This window comes from Hippopotamus amphibius, chromosome 17 (assembly GCF_030028045.1).
Source record: "Hippopotamus amphibius kiboko isolate mHipAmp2 chromosome 17, mHipAmp2.hap2, whole genome shotgun sequence".
Classification (NCBI taxonomy): domain Eukaryota; kingdom Metazoa; phylum Chordata; class Mammalia; order Artiodactyla; family Hippopotamidae; genus Hippopotamus; species Hippopotamus amphibius.
The window spans coordinates 48,734,204-48,753,866 of NC_080202.1; the positions used below are offsets into that span (position 1 = coordinate 48,734,204).

General features: G+C 34.0%; 1 protein-coding gene across 14 annotated transcripts in view; it reads right to left on the bottom strand.

Annotated features, from left to right (window-relative positions):
- The window catches only part of TANC2 (tetratricopeptide repeat, ankyrin repeat and coiled-coil containing 2), a 342,062-nt gene that overhangs the window by 286,891 nt on the left and 35,508 nt on the right, over positions 1-19,663 (bottom strand). For 9 of the 14 annotated variants that reach the window (XM_057716532.1, XM_057716531.1, XM_057716525.1 and 6 more), the window contains one exon: positions 8,623-8,716. The exons of 4 other annotated variants lie outside the window; for them this stretch is intronic. In XM_057716532.1, coding sequence (XP_057572515.1) covers positions 8,623-8,689 — 67 coding nt within the window. In that variant the 5' untranslated portion in view covers positions 8,690-8,716. Of the gene's footprint in view, positions 1-8,622; positions 8,717-19,663 lie in introns of those variants that run through there. One more of the 14 variants, XM_057716529.1, reaches the window with a different exon arrangement.

Consider the following 19,663-nt stretch of genomic DNA (forward strand, 5'->3'; position numbering starts at 1 on the left):
ATTTACTTGTAAGTCATACCCTCACCAAAATCAATTATACCTTTTCATACTTAATTATTTTCATTTATTCTTCCACAGAATTTTAAAGTTATTTTACCCAACTGAAAATGAACCTGTTGTTTCCTGAATGGAACTGAAATAAAATTTTGTGTAAATCCAGAAGCGTGATATGGCTTTCCATCTGTCCAAGTCTTACATACTTCAATAAGGTTTCTTGTCAAATCTATTCTCGAGAATTTGATGGCTGGTATCATTGTGAATGTAATTTTTTTTCTCATTTACTTTTCTAATCAGTAAATATTGGTAGAGCTAAAAGTGCCAACCACCTTGCCAAATTACATTATTTATAGTAGATATTTACTGGATTCTCGGGGGGTTTTACCTCGCTTAAAAATAAAAATGACACTGTCTTGTCTTTTCCAGTATTTATACTAGTCATTTTATCTTCCTGTCTTTATTAGATACTAGAACCTTCCGAACAATTTTGAAAAAGAGTGATAATAGGAGAAATCTCTATCATGTTTCTGTTTTAATGGAAATGGTTGATCCGTTTCTTTGTTTAGAATGATGCTGGCTGTTGGATTTGGTGAATACTCTTTATTAAAGTATCTTTTTTCTATTTGAATGATATTTTTACTGGCTGCTCAGATTTATAAAATGCTTTTTCAGAATATAATAATAAAATAATGTGGTTTTAAATTTTTTTTTCAAAGTAAAAAACTTGTGTTGATTTTCTGATATAGAAACATCTTTGCATTCCTGGAACAAATTCTACTGTTATAGTACATTATCAGGAATTATTTATATTTAACTCTAAGTTTTACTTACTTTGTTCACTTTTCTTTCTGCATCTCCTGCTTTCCTCGCATTTATTTTTTATTTTGGTAGGACACAGCCTCAAGATATTTTTTTTTCCTCCCAATGGCTGTGTTATATTAAAGGTACTATACTTCCTGAGTTCCTGAATATCTGAACTTGACAGTATTTTTCCCCCTCATATTTGAATGATGGTTTACCAAAACAATGATACAATGATATCAAATAGTGGCATTAGTTATATCAAAGAAATATACTGGAACTTTTACTAATTAACTGCATTATTTTAAATAATAAGAACTACAGTTAAGAAAAATATATATAAACATTTAATTTCTAAAAAACATAAAAACACACATTTTTTTCTTTGTAACTCATAATTTAAAAGAGCCACACAGTTGTCTTTTCACAAAACAAGAGTTCCAAGTCCTACATAAATCAGAAACAATTTTCATATCATAAAACTGAATTAAGCTATAAAATTCAAAGCTGATATTCACATCCTTAGAGGGAAAACTTTGCCTGAGAAAATTCATTTGTTATTACTTGACATAAAATCTATTTCTGTTAAATATTAATCTAGTGGCCCACACAAAAGTTGAGATCAACTACTTAAAAGACAAATTAGAAGAGCCAATTTCCTTTATTACAAGTGCTTTTCAAACTAAAAACTAAATTGGTTCCCTAAAGCAAAACAAAACAAAGCAAAACAAATGATTATGCCATGAGAAAATTTACTAATTTTAAAAATAAGTCATGAGCCAAAAGTTAATATAAAGAATAAAGTACCCACCCAATTACTCACCAATGACTAAAGAAAAATCTGTAATCATGAAAACAATGATGTCATCCCATAAACACAATTTTTCTCTTCATATCAAACTTATTCTTGCTTTGGAATTCTTGTTTTGGAGAACATTTGAGAAAAAAACCATACTGCTTCTCTACAAATTCTTGCCATATAGAATACAAATCACTATTTTTATAACTACTCTAACTTACAACTACTCTAAATTATAACCGTTTTACATGAAAAGCCATGGAGAAGAATATATACTAGAATAAGACCCCCTGAAATCATTACTGACATAATTAAATACCTAGTAAATCAAAATAATAAGCTTTCATACTACAGTAGAACCCTGACATACATGGATTTAATAATATGATTGCTACTAAAGCATTAGTTACTCAAAAGTCTCAGATAAAATAATTTGTAATTTTGCTAAAGCACAAATTTGGTGCCTACCTCTAATAAGGATAGTAGGTGGAAACGAATCACTCACCTGGTACTCAGGGCAAAAAGCCTACCCAGCATCTGCATCTTGATATGGCTTTATTGTTTTCTACTAGTTATTTTATATGGATTAATTGTAGTAAAATGACAGAAAATCCTACTGCTGGTGTCAAAAGGGAAAAACTGTAGGTATCTAAGGAAATCATAGTTCTTAGCCAGAAAACAAATTCTGGATAAACCATTTCTTTAAATATCAAATTTGGAGGCAGCTTGGATCTCTGACATGTATGTGTGACTCTGTGTCCATGTGTGTGCACGTGTGTTTCTGTCAAAAAGTGACCAGTGGGGTGATGTCAACTATTATTTGTCTTCTGCTAAATCCAATCAATGTTTGGGGAGATGCAATAACTAAATGCAATGTAGTTCTCTGGATTCAACTCTGGAACACAATGAAGACTTCAATGAAAAAGCTAATGAAATCCAAATAAATGTCTGGAGTTTAGTCAACAGCAACGTACCAACGTTGGTTTCTTAGTTTTGACAAATGCACCATGGTAATATGAGATGTAACAATAGGGAAAATTAGGTAAAGGGTATACAGGAATTCTCTGCACTATCTTAGCAATTTTTCTGTAAAACTAAAATTAACCCAAAATGAAAAGCTCATGGGAAAAACAAAAACAAAAACACTAGGCACAGAAGGAAATAAAATTATATTAGTAAAAACCAACAGAAAGACATATTTAGAGTTACCAGATACGGATTTTAAGACAGAAAAATATAGAAATAAATACAGACTTACTATGTTCAGAGAAATAAGAGACAAGATTGAGAATACTACTGACAAAGAACAGAAAAAAATAAAAAGAACCTAATGGTGTCTACCTGCAGAGTGTTTTTAAGTTGAAAGGGGAAAATAAGTATCTATATGGCAGAGAAACTCGGAGAAACTCGACAGTACCCTGATCTGGTCATCAAAATCACTAATGAGTTAAAGATGGACATTATGTGCCTCCAGCTGTGATACACCAAGAAGAAAAAGAACATGTATAACATTTATGTAACATTCAGCCCACAGATACATAACCAGAATCTAATCATTAAAAAAAATCAAACAAATATAAAATTAGGAGCATTCTAGTTATTCTTCAAAGGCATCAAGAAAGGCTGAGAAACTGTCTCAAATTAAATGAGAGTACAAAGACATAACAAGTAATATAATACCTGATTCTGGATTGGATTTTGGAAAGGAAGGGGGAAAATTCTTTTTTAAAAAACTTACTAGGTAAACTGACAAAATCTGGAAAACAGATGGTAGATTGGATAAAAGTATTGTATCAATCTTAAATTGCTTGAGGTTGATAACTGTACTGTAGTATAAAGACAAATTTCCTTAAGAAATACCTGCTGAAATTTTTAGGAGTAAAGGAGCATGATGTATTTAACACACCCTCAAGTGATTTATAAAAGAGTGAGTGAGAGAGAAAGGGTGAAGTAGGGAACAGATGGAGACACTGTGTGTGTGTACTTAGAGAGAGCATGATAAAACAAATGCAGTGAAAAGTTCATGAATCTATGGAAGGGTATACGGAGTTCTTTGTACTATTGTTGCAACCTTTCAGTAAGCTTAAAATTATTTCCAAATTTTGAGAATTCCCTGGCAGTGCAGTGGTTAGAACTCTGTGCTTTCACTGCCAAGGGCCTGGGTTCAATCCCTGCTAGGGGAACCAGGATCCCGCAGGCCGCACGGCACAGTCCAAAAAAATTAATTAAAAAATTATTTCCAGGACTTCCCTGGTGGTGCAGTGGTTAAGAATTCGCCTGCCAATACAGGGGACATTGGTTCGAACCCTGATACAGGAGGATCTCATGTGCTGCGGAGCAACTAAGCTCATGCACCACAACTACTGAGCCTGCGTTCTAGAGCCCGCAAGTCACAACTAATAAGCCCGTGTGCCACAACTACAAAAGCCCATGCACCTAGAGCCCGTGCTCCATAACAAGAGAAACTACCACAATGAGCAGCCTGTGCACCACAAAGAAGAGTAGCTCCCGCTCACTGCAACTAGAGAAAGCCCACATGCAGCAACAAAGACCCAATGCAGACCATAAAATAAATAAATTTTAAAAATTATTTCCAAATTTAAAAAAAAGTTAAAGCAGCAAATGGAAGTTCTAGAATTGAAATAAACAAAAACTAAAATTAAGAACTAAATATGGTTAAGAGCAGATTACATACCAATGAAGAGTGAATTAGTGAACTATAAGATAAAAAGGAACTATCCAGCATAAAGCATACAGAGACAAAAGGATAGAAAGAAAGTGTAAGAGACATCGATGACACGCATGTAGTCTATCAAATGTGTAACTGTACTTAGTCCTAGAAAGAAAGGAGAAAGAGAAAAAGATAAAATTTGAAGAGATAATGAGTAATAACTTTCCAAAATTGATGAAAGTCATCAAGCCACAGATTCAAAGAATCCTACAAATATAAATAAACAGAAGACAAATAAAGATAGATTAAAAAGAAAATCATTCCTACGCACATCAATGTAAATGTAGAAAACTAAAAACAAAGAGAAAAAAGATAGGTTTCCTTTGTAAAGGGAGCAATTACACTGACAGGTGACTCTGCACCCGAAATAATTCAGTAAACCAGAATACAATGAGCAATTTTCCAAAGTGCCGAAAGAAAATAATTGCCAATCTATAATTCCACTCCCAGCAAAGACATCCTGTGAAAATAAAGGCAAAATAATGACATTTTCAAATAACTAAAAGCAAAGTAAAATTGCCACATCAGGATCCCAACTAACGGAAATTATAAAGGGTGTTCTACAAACAAAAAGAAATTTGGTGACCTCATCTAGTAAGGGAAGGAAGCAGGAGGGAACGAAAATCAATAAAAAGGTCAAATATGTGAATAAATCCAAATAACGGTGATTACATAAAACAACAATAATGTCTTTTGGAGCCGAACTACATACAGGAGAAAAGATTCCAAGGCTCTTGCATTGTTCAAGAAGAGGGTAAAAGTACCAATTGATACTAAACTTTGGTTGATATTTTACTCTTTAAGCTAACCACTGAATGAATTACAAGAGTACATAATCTCCAAGTCAATAAGGAGAGATATGGAATATAAAAAATGTTTTGATCAATCCAAAATAAAGCAATAAAGGAGAGAGAACAAGCACAGAACAGGACGAGCACAAAACACAGAGAAATATGTTATATTTAAACCCAAATATATCATTGTTTGAATTACTGTAGACAATCCAACATCTCCCTTAAGAGAAAAAACTTGTCTGAATGAATAAAAAAAGAAAACTCAACTATGGGCTATTAACAGTATAACCATAGAGATGTTAAAAATAAAAGAATGGAACAAATTGTACCTCATAAATACGAATCAAAAGAAAGCTAGGATAGCTATACTAACATTAGATAAAGTCAACTTTCAAACAAAAGGCACTATTAAATATAAAGAGGGACATTTCATTATGGTAAAGCAGCTCACCAGGAAGATATAGTAATTCTAAATTACAATGTGCCTAAAAAGATAGCTTCCAAATATAGACAATTCTACCATCATAGTGTGAGATTTAATCACACCTTTCTCAGTAAATAATTTTTTAAAAATAAGTTAGGATGTAAAATGTTTGAGGACCACCATTAATAAAAACTGACCTACACTGCACCCAATAACTGCAGGATCCACGTTATTTGGTGCATTTAGAACATTAGGCTAAATTGATCATATGCTGAGCTGTAAGGGAAATCTCAGTAAATATGGAAAGAAAATGATACAGGATAAGTTCTCTGATAAGAGTACAATTAAGCTAAGTTAATAATACGATAACCAGGAAATCATCAACTGTTTGGATATTAGCATTTATACTTTAAATACCTATAGGTCAAGAAGAAATCACAAGGAGAGCTAAAAAACATTTTGAAGACAATGATAATGAATCTATTACTAATGAAAACTTGTAAAATGCATAAAAATTAAGGGAACTGAAAAGACTAAAATAATATAATACCAACAAGGATACACCATATAGCATAGGGAATTATACCCATTATCTTATAATAACCTATAATGGTATATAATCTGCAAAAATACTGAATCACTATGTTGTACAACTGAAACTAACACAATATTGCAGATCAACTATATTTACGTCAATTAAAGGAAAGAACATGATAAATATCGACAACCCATTTGCAGAAAACAGTTAGTACATCAATCTTCAACATTTCTCACAAAAAAGCATTTGTACAGTTTTGGTTTGTTTTTACCTTAAAAGCCAGGAATTAAACTCTTATTTTCTTAAAAAAAGTCTTTACTTTAATGAGTGTAAAAATGTTCAATTTATATTTCACTTTCTCTATAACCCTTTGTGGACAGTTCCTATTATTTTGAGTCTCATTACCCAAAGAGTATCTAGGACTGAAATAATTTGACATGTAAATGCAAAAGTAAATTTAGGGGCTTCCTAGGTGGCACAGTGGTTAAGAATCCACCTGCCAATACAGAGGACACGGGTTCAATCCCTGCTCCAGGAAGATCCCACATGCAACGGAGCAACTAAGCCCGTGCACCAAAAAAAATAAATGAATAAATAAAATAAAATAAAAAATAAATAAAAAGTAAATTCAGGTCTGGAAAGTCTTTAATATGTAGTTCAGAGCAGTATCAAGCAGTATCAGCAGCATTTCGTCTTGTGGAACTGAAAACCACAGCCACAGAAAGAGAGAGAAAATGAAAAAGCAGAGGACTTTGTACCAGATGAAGGGACAGGATAAAACTCCAGACAAACAACTAAATGAAGAGGAGATAGGCACCCTTCCAGAAAAAGAATTCAGAATAATGATGGTGAAGACGATCCACGACTTTGAAAAAAGACTGGATGCAAAGATCGAAAAGTTTACCAAAGACCTAGAAGAATTAAAGAGCAAACAAACAGAGATATGCAACACAATAACTAAAGTGAAAAATACACTAGAAGGAACCAATAGCAGATTAACTGAGGCAGAAGGGCAAATAATTTACCTGGAAGACAGAATGGTGATCATCACTGATGCGGAAAAGAATAAGGAAAAAAGAATGCAAAGAACTGAAGACAGCCTAAGAGACCTCTGGGACAATGTTAAATGCACCAACATTTGCATTATAGGGGTCCCAGAAGGAGAAGAGAGAGAGAAAGGACCTGAGAAAATATTGGAAGAGATTCTAGTTGAAAATTTCCCTAACATGGGAAAGGAAATAGTTACCCAAGTGCAGGAAGCACAGAGAGTCCCAGGCAGGATAAACACAAGGAGAAACACCCCAAGACATATAGTAGTCAAATTGACAAAAATTAAACACAGAGAAAAGTTATTAAAAGCAACAAGGGGAAAACAACAAATAACATACAAGGGAACTCCCATAAGGGTAACAGCTGATTTCTCAGCAGAAACTCTGCAAGCCAGAAGGGAGTGGCACAATATATTGCAAGTGATGAAAGGGAAGAATCTACAACCAAGAATACTTTACCCAGCAAGGATCTCATTCAGATTTGATGGAGAAATCAAAAGCTTTACAGACAAGCAACAGCTAAGAGAATTCAGCACCACCAAACCAGCCCTACAACAAATGCTAAAGGAACTTCTCTAAGTGGGAAACATAAGAGAAGAAAAGGACCTACAAAAACAACAACAAAACAATTAAGAAAATGGTAATAGGAACATACATCTCAATAATTACATTGAATGTAAATGGACTAAATGCAGCAACCAGAAGACACAGACTGGCTGAATGGATACAAAAACAAGACCCATATATATGCTGTCTACGAGAGACCTGCTTCAGACCTAGGCACACATACAGACGGAAAGTGAGGGGATGGAAATAGATATTCCATGCAAATGGAAATCAAAAGAAAGTTGGAGTAGCAATAGTCATATCAGATAAAATAGACTTTAAAATAAAAAATGTTATAAGAAACAAGAAAGGACATTACATAAAGATCAAGGGATCCATCCAAGAAGGGGAGATAACAATTATAGATATCTATGCACCCAATATAGGAGCCCCTCAATACATAAGGCAAATGCTAACAGCTATGAAAGAGGAAATGCAAGGCAGAAATAGAGACACAGGTGTAGAGAACCAACACATGGACACCAAGTGGGGAAAGCGGGGAGGGTTGGGGGGGACTGAATTGGGAGACTGGGATACCAAATTGTACACTCTAAATATATGCTGTTTATTGTCTGTTAACTGTATCTCAATAAAAGTTCTTAAAAAAAAAAAAATGTAGTTCATGGAAGCATTACACACTCATACATTACAAATAAATATTTTTCCTTCACAAACTCTTCCTTTACCTGACTATTCCTGATGAATGGTCAAATGTTCCTCTTAATAAAGAGTGTGACAGCCTATAGGACTGTAAACTTTCTTTTTTGCTAAATTAGGTAAGCCATTTAATAAATAAATAAAGTGTTGCAGCATTAATTCAAATCCCTAAGAGAACTTTCTTTTCTAAAACATCACACAGAATAAATGCAGAAGAGTCACTCACCACTTGATCTGTTCTTACGACTTGATTTCCCTCCAGTAAGAAGCATCTTGAGACTATTCCGAAACATGGCTGTGCTATTCTAGTGCTCACAAAACTGTAAAGAAAATGTGGGAAAATGTTAGAAAACTTGGTTTTCTATTCAAAATACTATTAAGAATTAACTTTCAATGTGCTATAAGGAATTAACTACTCTGTTTAAATATATAGCACAGAAATTTGATCTACATGACAGAAACACTTATTTAAATAATTTAATTAAACATTTAAATTGTTTTAAAAGACCATACTACAATACTTTGAGTGCCCTAAGAGACAAAGGTAGATATCACTGAGGGTACACAGAAAGAGAAAACATTAGGTAAATACAGCTTATCCTTTCACCAGACTCTCCATTTCTTGGACAATTTGTCCATATGCTCAATACACACACCTAAAGTTTAAGAATCAAGAACTTAGAGCAGCTATTGGTCAAGTCAGAATTCCATCTCACAAGACAACTAATATACATGAGTACATGAGCATACAGATACACTACTAACCTCTTTATGTCCCACTCCCATCAAAGGAAAATCTTTCTAATTGTGCTTTGGATTACGTCCCTTCTCACCTTCTCAAGAACTTTTATCTAAAAATCATCTTCCTCTTCTCTCTCACACAGCTTTAATTTTTTTCTCTCTACTGAATCATTCCAGTCACAATATAAACACGCTAGTATGTCCTAACTAAAAACAAAATAAGTAAGCCCCTCTCTTTATTCCCACAAGGTCCAATTACTGCTCCTATATCCTTGCTCTGCACAGCAAAATCTCCCAAGTGTCAGTACATGGCGCCTGCAGCAGATTGAACAAAGCAATTGAATAGAGCAAACGTGAATTAGAACAGAGGTTAACAGAAAATCTCCAGACCAAAGCACAAAGAAATTAAAGGTTGAGAACTACAGACGCGTATGAGTGGCATACAGAATCCTTTGAAAGGTTCTAACATACATATCATTGAAAGCCCAGAAGAAAGCAAGAAAAAATAAGAAACATTATCTGAAGTGAAAACAATCAACAATTTCCTAACATTGATGAGACATAAAGCCACATCTTTAAAAGGCGAAGGGAAAAATAAACACATTGAAAGAAGCAGCAATCAATAGACTGAGATAGAACTTTCAAGAGAAATGATAAATGGCATGAGACAATGGAATGACTTCTTAACATTTTTGAAAGAAAAGAGGTGCCAATCAAGAAATCTACTCACAGTTTAAAATGGTTTGAAAAATGAAAATGAAATAAAGGTGATTTCAGAACAAAAACACTGAATTTATCAGTAAAAGAAATACTAAAAGGGAGTTCTTCCAACAGAAGAAAAATGATACTAGAAAAAAACATAGAAATGCAAAAAGGAAGAGCCATAGAAAAGGTAAGTATATTGGCAAATATGAACGAACAGTGATTGCAAAAAAATTTAACATTACGAACTTGTTAAGTTTAATATTTAAGAGATTTTAAATGCATAACAACGACAAAAAAGGTCAGGAGTGGGATAAACGAAGTTAAAGTGTCCAAGATAAATGTCTGCCTTTTGCAGGAAGTGGTAGAATTAATAATTTACATTAGACTGCTACAACTCAAAATTCATGTAGTAATTTCTAGCATAGCCATTAAAAGCTAACTGAGGTGAGAAAAGACTAATTAAAATACCTGACTGAACCAAAGAAGGTAAGAAGTGAGAGAAAAAGCACAGTACCTGTGGATAAAATGTAAAACAGATAGTAAGCTGGTAGCTTTAAACTCAAATTATATCTGTTATTATGTTAAATACTCTACTAAAAGGCTATTTACGGACACAGAAATATTAAACATAAAATGACAAGAAAAGATATACCATCCAAAAACCAATTAAAAGGAAGCTAGCATAGCTATGCTAATATCAGAGTAGACTTAACACAAGAAAGATATTTCTTAATAATTAAAAAGTCTTACCAACAAAAAGATACCTTAATTCTAAATCTGAATGGACCCAACAATAAAGCTTAAAAATACATAAAGCAAAAATACCCAAGACTAATAAATAATACAGACAGATCTAACACACATTTGTCAACAGTTACAAGATCAAACAGACAAAAATTGTACTTAAGATATATCTGATAGAAGATTTGAACTACTTAACCAACTAGACTTACAAAGTATATATATATAGTATGCTCTTCCAAGTAAAAAAAGAATACACAAACTATACAGAAAACACATATCAAAATGGACCATATGCTGGGCTATAAAGCAAGTCTCAATAAATTTCAAAGCACTTAAGTCTTTGGGAGTATATTCTTTGATGACAATGAAAATAAGCTAGAAATGAGTAATTTTTAAAAATTGAGAAAATCCCCTACTGCTTGAAAATTAAGTAATGCACTTCTAAATAACCCATGAGTCAAAAAAAAGTAAAGAAATCACAATGGAAATTTTACAATATTTGCAATGAGTGATAAATGACTTATGGAAACATATAGGATACAACTAAAGCAATGCTTATAAATAAATGTATATCTTAAATGCAGTATTAGAAGAGAAGGGTCAAAATCAATAGCTAAACTTCTATCTCAGGAAGTTCAAAAACAAACAACAAATCAAATCCAAAGAAATTAATTGAAAGAAAGAGTAAAGAGTAGAAATGAGTGAAACAGAAAACAAATCCAAAATGGATAAAATCAACAAAGTCAAACACTGGATTTATGAAAACTAGTAAAACTAAAAAAGCTAGTAGCAATGCTGATCAAGAAAAACAGACGGGGGCTTCCTAGGTGGCGCAGTGGTTGAGAATCCGCCTGCCAATGCAGGGGACACGGGTTCAATCCCTGCTCCAGGAAGATCCCACATGCCGCGGAACCACTAAGCCCGTGAGCCACAACTATTGAGCCCATGAGCTGCAACTACTGAAGCCCATGCGCCTAGACCCCGTGCTCCGCAACAAGAGAAGCCACGGCAATGAGGAGCCCGCACACCACAATGAAGAGTAGCCCCCACTCACCACAACTAAAATGAAAGCCCACGCACAGCAAAAAAGACCCAACACAGCCAATAAAGTAAGTAAATAAATAAATATTAAAAAAAGAAAAGAGAAGAAAAACAGATGGAAATTACCAATATCAAGAATGAAATACACATATCCCCGTATTCCCTCTAAGGCATCTTCCATCCTCGAGTTGGACTCCCTTTGTTATACAACAACTTCCCACTGACTATTTTACAGTTGGTAGTATATATATGTCTGTGCTACTCTCTCGCTTCTTCTCGGGGATATGTGTATAAAAACAGTTGATTGAACCTGGTGTACCCCCCAAAAAAAAAATAAAATAAAATAAAATAAAATGTAAAGGCAAAAAAAAAAAAAAAAAAAAAAAGGAATGAAATAGGGGACATCATTTCAGATACTACAGCTGTTTTTAAATAAGAAGATATACAAACAACTTTACACCAAATTTAACATTTTACATGAAAGAAATTCTTTGAAAAATGCAACTTAATGAAACTGACACTAATTTGGGCAGAAAATCTTAATTAGCTCTAAACCTATTAAAGAAACTGAATTTCTCAAAACTTTTCCCACAAAGTACCGGGCCAGACTGTTTCACTGGTGAAGTTTGGCAAACATTTAAGAATAACACCAATCATAAATATTCTTTAAGAAAATAAAAATAATACTTTCCAACACATTTTAAGAGGGCAACATTATCTTAATCCCCAAACCTAACAGAGATTATGAGAAAAGACAATTACAGTCTACATACCTCATGAACATAGACTCAAAAATTCTTAACAAAAGACAATGAAAACTACAAAAGGTTGCTTTAAAAAGAATTAAAGAAGACCTAAGTAAGTGGAAATACAGTCAAACCTCAGAGATATTGTGGTTCCAGACCACTGCAATAAAGCAAATACTACAATAAAGTGAGTCACACAAATTTTTTGGTTTTCCAGTGCATACGAAAGTTATGTTTACACTATCCTATAGTCTATTAAGTATGCAATACCATTACGTCTGAGAAAACAATGCATTATACGTACCTTAATTTTAAAATACTTTAATGCTAAAAAATGCTAACCATCACCCAAGGCTTCAGCAAGTCATACTAATAACATCAAAGATCACTGATCACATATAGAAAATAAACTAGTGGTTACCAAAAGGGAGAGGCAAATTAGGGGTATGGGATTAAGAGACACAAAATACTGTGCATAAAGCAGATAAGCAACAAAGGTATTTTATAGCCATTATCTCGTAATAACTTTTAATGTTGAATTCAATAAAAATATTGAATCACTTTGCTGCATACCTGAAGCTAATATAACATTGTATAAATTAACTATACCTCAATTTTTAAAAAGATCATTGATCACAGATCACCATAACAAATATAATAAAAAATGAAAATGTTTGAAATATTGCAAGTATTACCAAAATGTGACAGAGACATGAAGTGAACAAATATTGCTGGAAAAATGGTGCCAAGAGACTTGCTCGACTCAGGGCTGCCATAAACCAATCTTCAATTTGTAAAACACACAGTTATCTACAAAGCACAATAAAGCAAAGCATAGTAAAACAAGGTATGCTTATATATTATGTTCACAGATTGGAAAGTTCAATATCTTTAAAATGTCAATTCTCCCTATATTGTTCTAAAGAAATAATACAATCTCAACCAAATTCCAGCAGGCATGTTTTTGTGTGGAAATTGAGAAGCTGATTCCGAAATGCATAAGATACTGTGAAGAGCCTGGAACATCCACGGCAAACTTCGAAACTACCAAAAAAGCTGAAGCACTTATAAGACCCAAAATCAAGACTTACTCTATAAAGCTCCAGTAATTGTGACAGTAGAGTCCTGTCATAAGATTCATCAAATAGATCAATGGAACAGAATAGGCAGCCCAGAAAAAGACCTATACTTATACTGTCATCTATTTTCAACAGTCATTAATGGGTAAAGGAAAGTCTTTTCAACAAATGGTGGTGGAACAAGTAGATATCCATTTTTAAAAAATTAACCTTGATCTGTGTCTCAGACTATACATGAATATTAATTCAAAGTAAATCAAACATCAAACATCACATAAATGCTAAAATCATAAAGCTTTTAGAAGAAAACACAGGAGAATATCTTCATTATTTAGAGGCAGGCAAAGGATTCCCAGACACAGAAAGTAATAACCATAAAATTCATTAAAATTAAAAAAAAATCTGCTTATCAAAAATAACATTAAGAAAATGAATAGACAAGTCACAAATTGGGAGAAGCTATGCACAAAACATATACCTAACACAGATATACATCCAAGATATGTAAAAAACACCTACAACTCAATAATAAAGAGACAATTCAATTTTTAAATGGGTAAAAGATTTGAATAGACACTTTAAAAAAAAGATGTAACTACTCTTTAAAAACACATATTAAAAGCGCTCAACATTATTTGTCATTGGGTAAATACAAATTACAAGGAGCTACCACTCTATTCCCACTGGGAGAGCTAATTTTTTAAAGCCTGACAATATCAAATATTGACCAGCTGAGAAAATATTTGAAGTGGTTATAGAGGAAAACTTCCCCAACATGGGAAAGGAAATAATTAATCAAGTCCAAGAAGCACAGAGAGTCCCATAAAGAATAAACCCAAGGAGAAATACAATGAGACACATATTAATCAAACTAACGAAAATTAAACACAAAGAAAAAATATTAAAAGCAGCAAGAGAAAAGCAACAAATAACACATAAGGGAAAACCCATAAGGATAATAGCTGACCTTTCTGCGGAAACTCTGCAGGCCAGAAGGGAATGGCAGGATATACTGAAAGTCCTGAAAGAGAGAAACCTACAGCCAGGAATACTCTACCCAGCAGGAATCTCATTCAGACTCGACGGAGAAACCAAAAGCTTTACAAACAAGCAAAAGTTAAGAGAATTCAGCACCACCAAACCAGCCTTACAACAAGTGCTAAAGGAACTTTTCTAAGCAGGAAACACAAGAGAAGGAAAAGACCTACAAAAACAAACCCACAACAATTAAGAAAATGGTAATACGAACACACATGTCAATAATCACCTTAAATGTAAATGGATTAAATGCTCCAACCAAAAGACACAGACTGGCTGCATACAAAAACAAGACCCTTCTATATGCTGCCTACAAGAAACCCATTTCAGACCAAGGGACACATATAGACTGAAAGTAAAGGGATGGAAAAGATATTCCATGCAAATGGAAGTCAAAAGAAAGCTGGAGTAGCAATACTCATATCAGACAAATCAGACTTTAAAGACTATTGTTACAAGAGACAAAGAAGGACACTACATAATGATCAAGGGATCCATTCAAGAAGAACATATAACAATTGTAAATATCTATGCCCCCAACATAGGAGCACCTCAATACATAAGGCAAATGCTAACAGCCATAAAAGGGGACATCGACAGTAACACAGTAATAGTAGGAGACTTTAACACCCCACTTACATCAATGGACAGATCATCCAAACAGAAAATAAATAAGGACACACAAGCTTTAAATGACACATTAGACCATCTCGACTTAATTGATATTTATAGGACATTCCATCCAAAAACTACAGAATACACTTTCTTCTCAAGTGCACACAGAACATTTTCCAGGACAGATCACAATTTGGGTCACAAATCAAGCCTCGGTAAATTCAAGAAAACTGAAATCATATCAAGCATCTTCTCTGACCACAATGCCATGAGACTACATATCAATTACCTGAAAAAAACTGTAAAAAATACAAACACATGGAGGCTAAACAATATGCTATTAAACAACCAAGAAATCACTAAAGAAATCAAAGCAGAAATCAAAAACTATCTAGAAACAAATGACAATGAAAAGACAACAACCCAAAACCTATGGGATGCAACAAAAGCAATTCTAAGAGGAAAGTTTATAGCAATACAGTCCTACCTCAAGAAACAAGAAAAATATCAAATAAACAACCTAACCTTATACCTAAAACAATTAGAGTAAGAAGAACAAAAAAATCCCAAAGTGAGCAGAAGGAAAGAAATCATGAAGATCAGATCAGAAATAAATGAAAAAGAAATGAAGGAAACAATAGCAAAGATCAATGAAACTAAAAGCTGGTTCTTTGAGAAGATAAACAAAATTGATAAAACATTAGCCACACTCATCAGGAAAAAAAGGGAGAAGATGCAAATCAACAGAATTAGAAGTGAAAAAGGAGAAGTAACAACAGCCACTGCAGAAATACAAAAGATCATGAGAGACTACTACAAGCAACTATATGCCAATAAATTGGATAACCTGGAAGAAATGGATACAGTCTTAGAAAAGTACAATCTTCCAAGACTGAACCAGGAAGAAACAGAAAATATGAACAGACCAATCACAAGCACAGAAATTGAGACTGATTAAAAATCTCCCAACACACAAAAGCCCAGGGCCAAATGGATTCACAGGTGAATTCTATCACACATTTAGAGAAGAGCTAAGACCTATCCTTCTCACTCTTCCAAAATACAGCAGAGGGAGGAACACTCCCAAACTCATTCTACAAGGCCACCATCACCCTGATACCAAAACCAGGCAAAGATGTCACAAAAAAAAAGAAAATTACAGGCCAATATCACTGATGAATATAGATGCAAAAATCCTCAACAAAATACTAGCTAACAGACTGCAACAGCACATTAAAAAAAATCATACACCATGATCAAGTGGGGCTTATCCCTGGGAGGCAAGGATTCTTCAATATACGCAAATCAATCAACGTGATACATCATATCAACAAATTGAAGGATAAAAACCATATGATCATCTCAATAGATGCAGAAAAAGCTTTTGACAAAATTCAACATCCATTTATAATCAAAATTCTCCAGAAAATGGGCATAGAAGGAAATTACCTCAACATAATAAAAGCCATATATGAAAAACCAAAAGCCAACATTATTCTAAATGGCAAAAAACTGAAAGAATTCCCTCTAAGAACAGGAACAAGACAAGGGTGTCCACTCTCCCCATTATTATTCAACATAGTTTTGAAAGTTTTAGCCACAGCAGTCAGAGAAGAAAATGAAATAAAAGGAATCCAAAGTGGAAAAGAAGTAAAATTGTCTCTCTTTGCAGATGACATGATATTATACATAGAAAACCCTAAAGATTCTACCAGAAAACTGCTAGCACTAATCGATGAACTTAGTAAAGTAGCAGGATACAAAATTAATCTCTTGCATTCCTATACACTAACAACGAAAAAGCAGAAAGAGAAATCAAGGAAACTCTCCCATTTACCACTGCAACAAAAAGAATAAAATACTTAGGAATAAATCTGCCTAAGGAGGCAAAAGACCTGTATGCAGAAAACTATAAGACACTGATGAAAGAAATCAAAGACAATACAAACAGATGGAGGGACATACCATGTTCTTGGATTGGAAGAATCAACATTGTGAAAATGACTGTACTACCCAAAGCAATTTACAGATTCAACGCAATCCCGATCAAATTACCAACGGCATTTTGCACAAAACTAGAACAAGAAATCTTACAATTTGTATGAAAACGCAAAAGACCCTGAATAGCCAAAGCAATCTTGAGAAGGAAAGATGGAGTTGGTGGAATCAGGCTTCCTGACTTCAAACTATACTACAAGGCCACAGTGATCAAGACAGTATGGTACTGGCACAAAAATAGAAAGGAAGATCAATGGAACAGAACAGAGAACTCAGAAGTAAGCACAAACACATATGAGCACCTTATCTTTGACAAAGGAGGCACGAATATACAATGGAAAAAAGACAGCCTCTTCAATAAGTGGTGCTGGGAAAATTGGACAGCTACATGTCAAAGAATGAAATTAGAACACTTCCTAACACCATACACAAAAATAAATTCCAAATGGATTAAAGACCTAAATGTAAGGCCAGACACTGTAAAACTCCTAGAGGAAAACATAGGCAGAACACTCTATGACATACATCAAAGCAAGATCCTTTTTGACCCACCTCCTAGAAAAATGGAAATAAAATCAAGAATAAACAAATGGGACCTCATGAAACTTAAAAGCTTTTGCACAGCGAAAGAAACCATAAACAAGACAAGAAGACAACCCTCAGAATGGGAGAAAATACTTGCCAACAAAGCAACGGACGAAGGATTAATCTCCAAAATATACAAGCAGCTCATGCAGCTTAAGACCAAAAAGCAAATAACCCAATCCACAAATGGGTGGAAGACCTAAATAGACGTTTCTCCAAAGAAGACATACAGATGGCCAACAAACACATGAAAAGATGCTCAACATCACTAATCATCAGAGAAATGCAAGTCAAAGCCACAATGAGGTATCACCTCACACTGATCAGAATGGCCATCATCACAAAATCTGGAAACAACAAATGTTGGAGAGGATGTGGAGAAAAGGGAACCCTCCTGCACTGTTGGTGGGAATGTAAGTTGGCACAGCCACTATGGAAAACAATTTGGAGGTTCCTTAAAAAACTAAAAATAAACTACCATATGATCCAGTAATCCCACTACTGGGCATATACCCAAAGAAAATCATAATCCGAAAAGAAACATGCACCATAACGTTTACTGCAGCACTATTTACAACAGCCAGGACATGGAAGCAACCGAAATGCCCATCAACAAATGAATGGATAAAGAAGATGTGGCATATATACATACAATGGAATATTACTCAGCTATAAAAAGGGATGAGATGGAGCTATATGTAATGAGGTGGACAGACCCAGAGTCTGTCATACAGAGTGAAGCAAATCAGAAAGAGAAAGACAAATATTGTATGCTAACTCACATATATGGAATCTAAAAATGGTACTGATGAACTCAGTGACAAGACAAGAACAAGGACGCAGATGCAGAGAATGGACTGGAGGACACGGGGCTGGTTGGGGAGGGTCGAAGGGGAAGCTGGGACGAAGTGAGAGAGTAGCATAGACATGTTTACACTATCAACTGTAAAACAGATACCTAGTAGGAAGTTGCTGTATAACAAAGGGAGATCAACTCAATGATGGGTGATGCCTTAGATGGCCAGGACAGGGAGGGTGGGAGGGAGCTGCGGGAGGGAGGGGATATGGGGATATACATATAAATACAGCTGATTCACTTTTGTGTACCTCAAAAGCTGGTACAAGAGTGTAAAGCAATTATATTCCAATAAAGAGCTTAAAAAAAAATATTGACCAGGATGGAGAGCAACTGAAATTCTTAATACATTGCTTTAGGAGTATAATGGTATAATTGCTTTGGAGAGTTTTTATAAAACTAAGCATTTACCTAACATATGACTCCAACCCTTACATAGTTACCCAGGAAAAATGAAAACATGTGCTTAAAAAGACTAGCACAACAATTTTCATAGCAGCTTCATTCATCTCAGCCAAAAACTAGCACAGGTGCCCATCAACAGGAAGATGGATAAACTGTGGGATTTTCTTTTTTTTTTTAATTTTATTTATTTATTTACTATTTTTGGGGGGGTACACCAAGTTCAATCATCTGTTTTTATACACATATCCCCATATTCCCTCCCTCCCTAAACTGTGGGATTTTCTTAACAGTGGAATACCACTCAGCAATCAAAGGTATAGACTGTTCATATATCCGACAACATAGATAAATCTCAAAATACGAGTGAAAGAACCTTACATTAAAATGTATGCAATAATATACAGTAGGAAAAACATCAGAATAATGGTTGTCTCTTAGGGGTAGATATGAGAATTAACTGAGAAAAGGCATGAGTAAACTTTCTAGTACAATGGTAATATTCTGTATCTTGAGGGAGCTTGGGATACACACATGCATGCATTTGTCAAAACTCAGCCAATGTTCACACCAGATTTATGCAACATATTGCATAAAAATTTTACTTCAGAAGAAAAAAGTAAGAAAATATTGAACTTTACTTAATGATATTCATGCTTAAATAGTTAGAGGAAAGCATACTGATATATCCAGTTACTCTGAAATGTATTAAAAAAA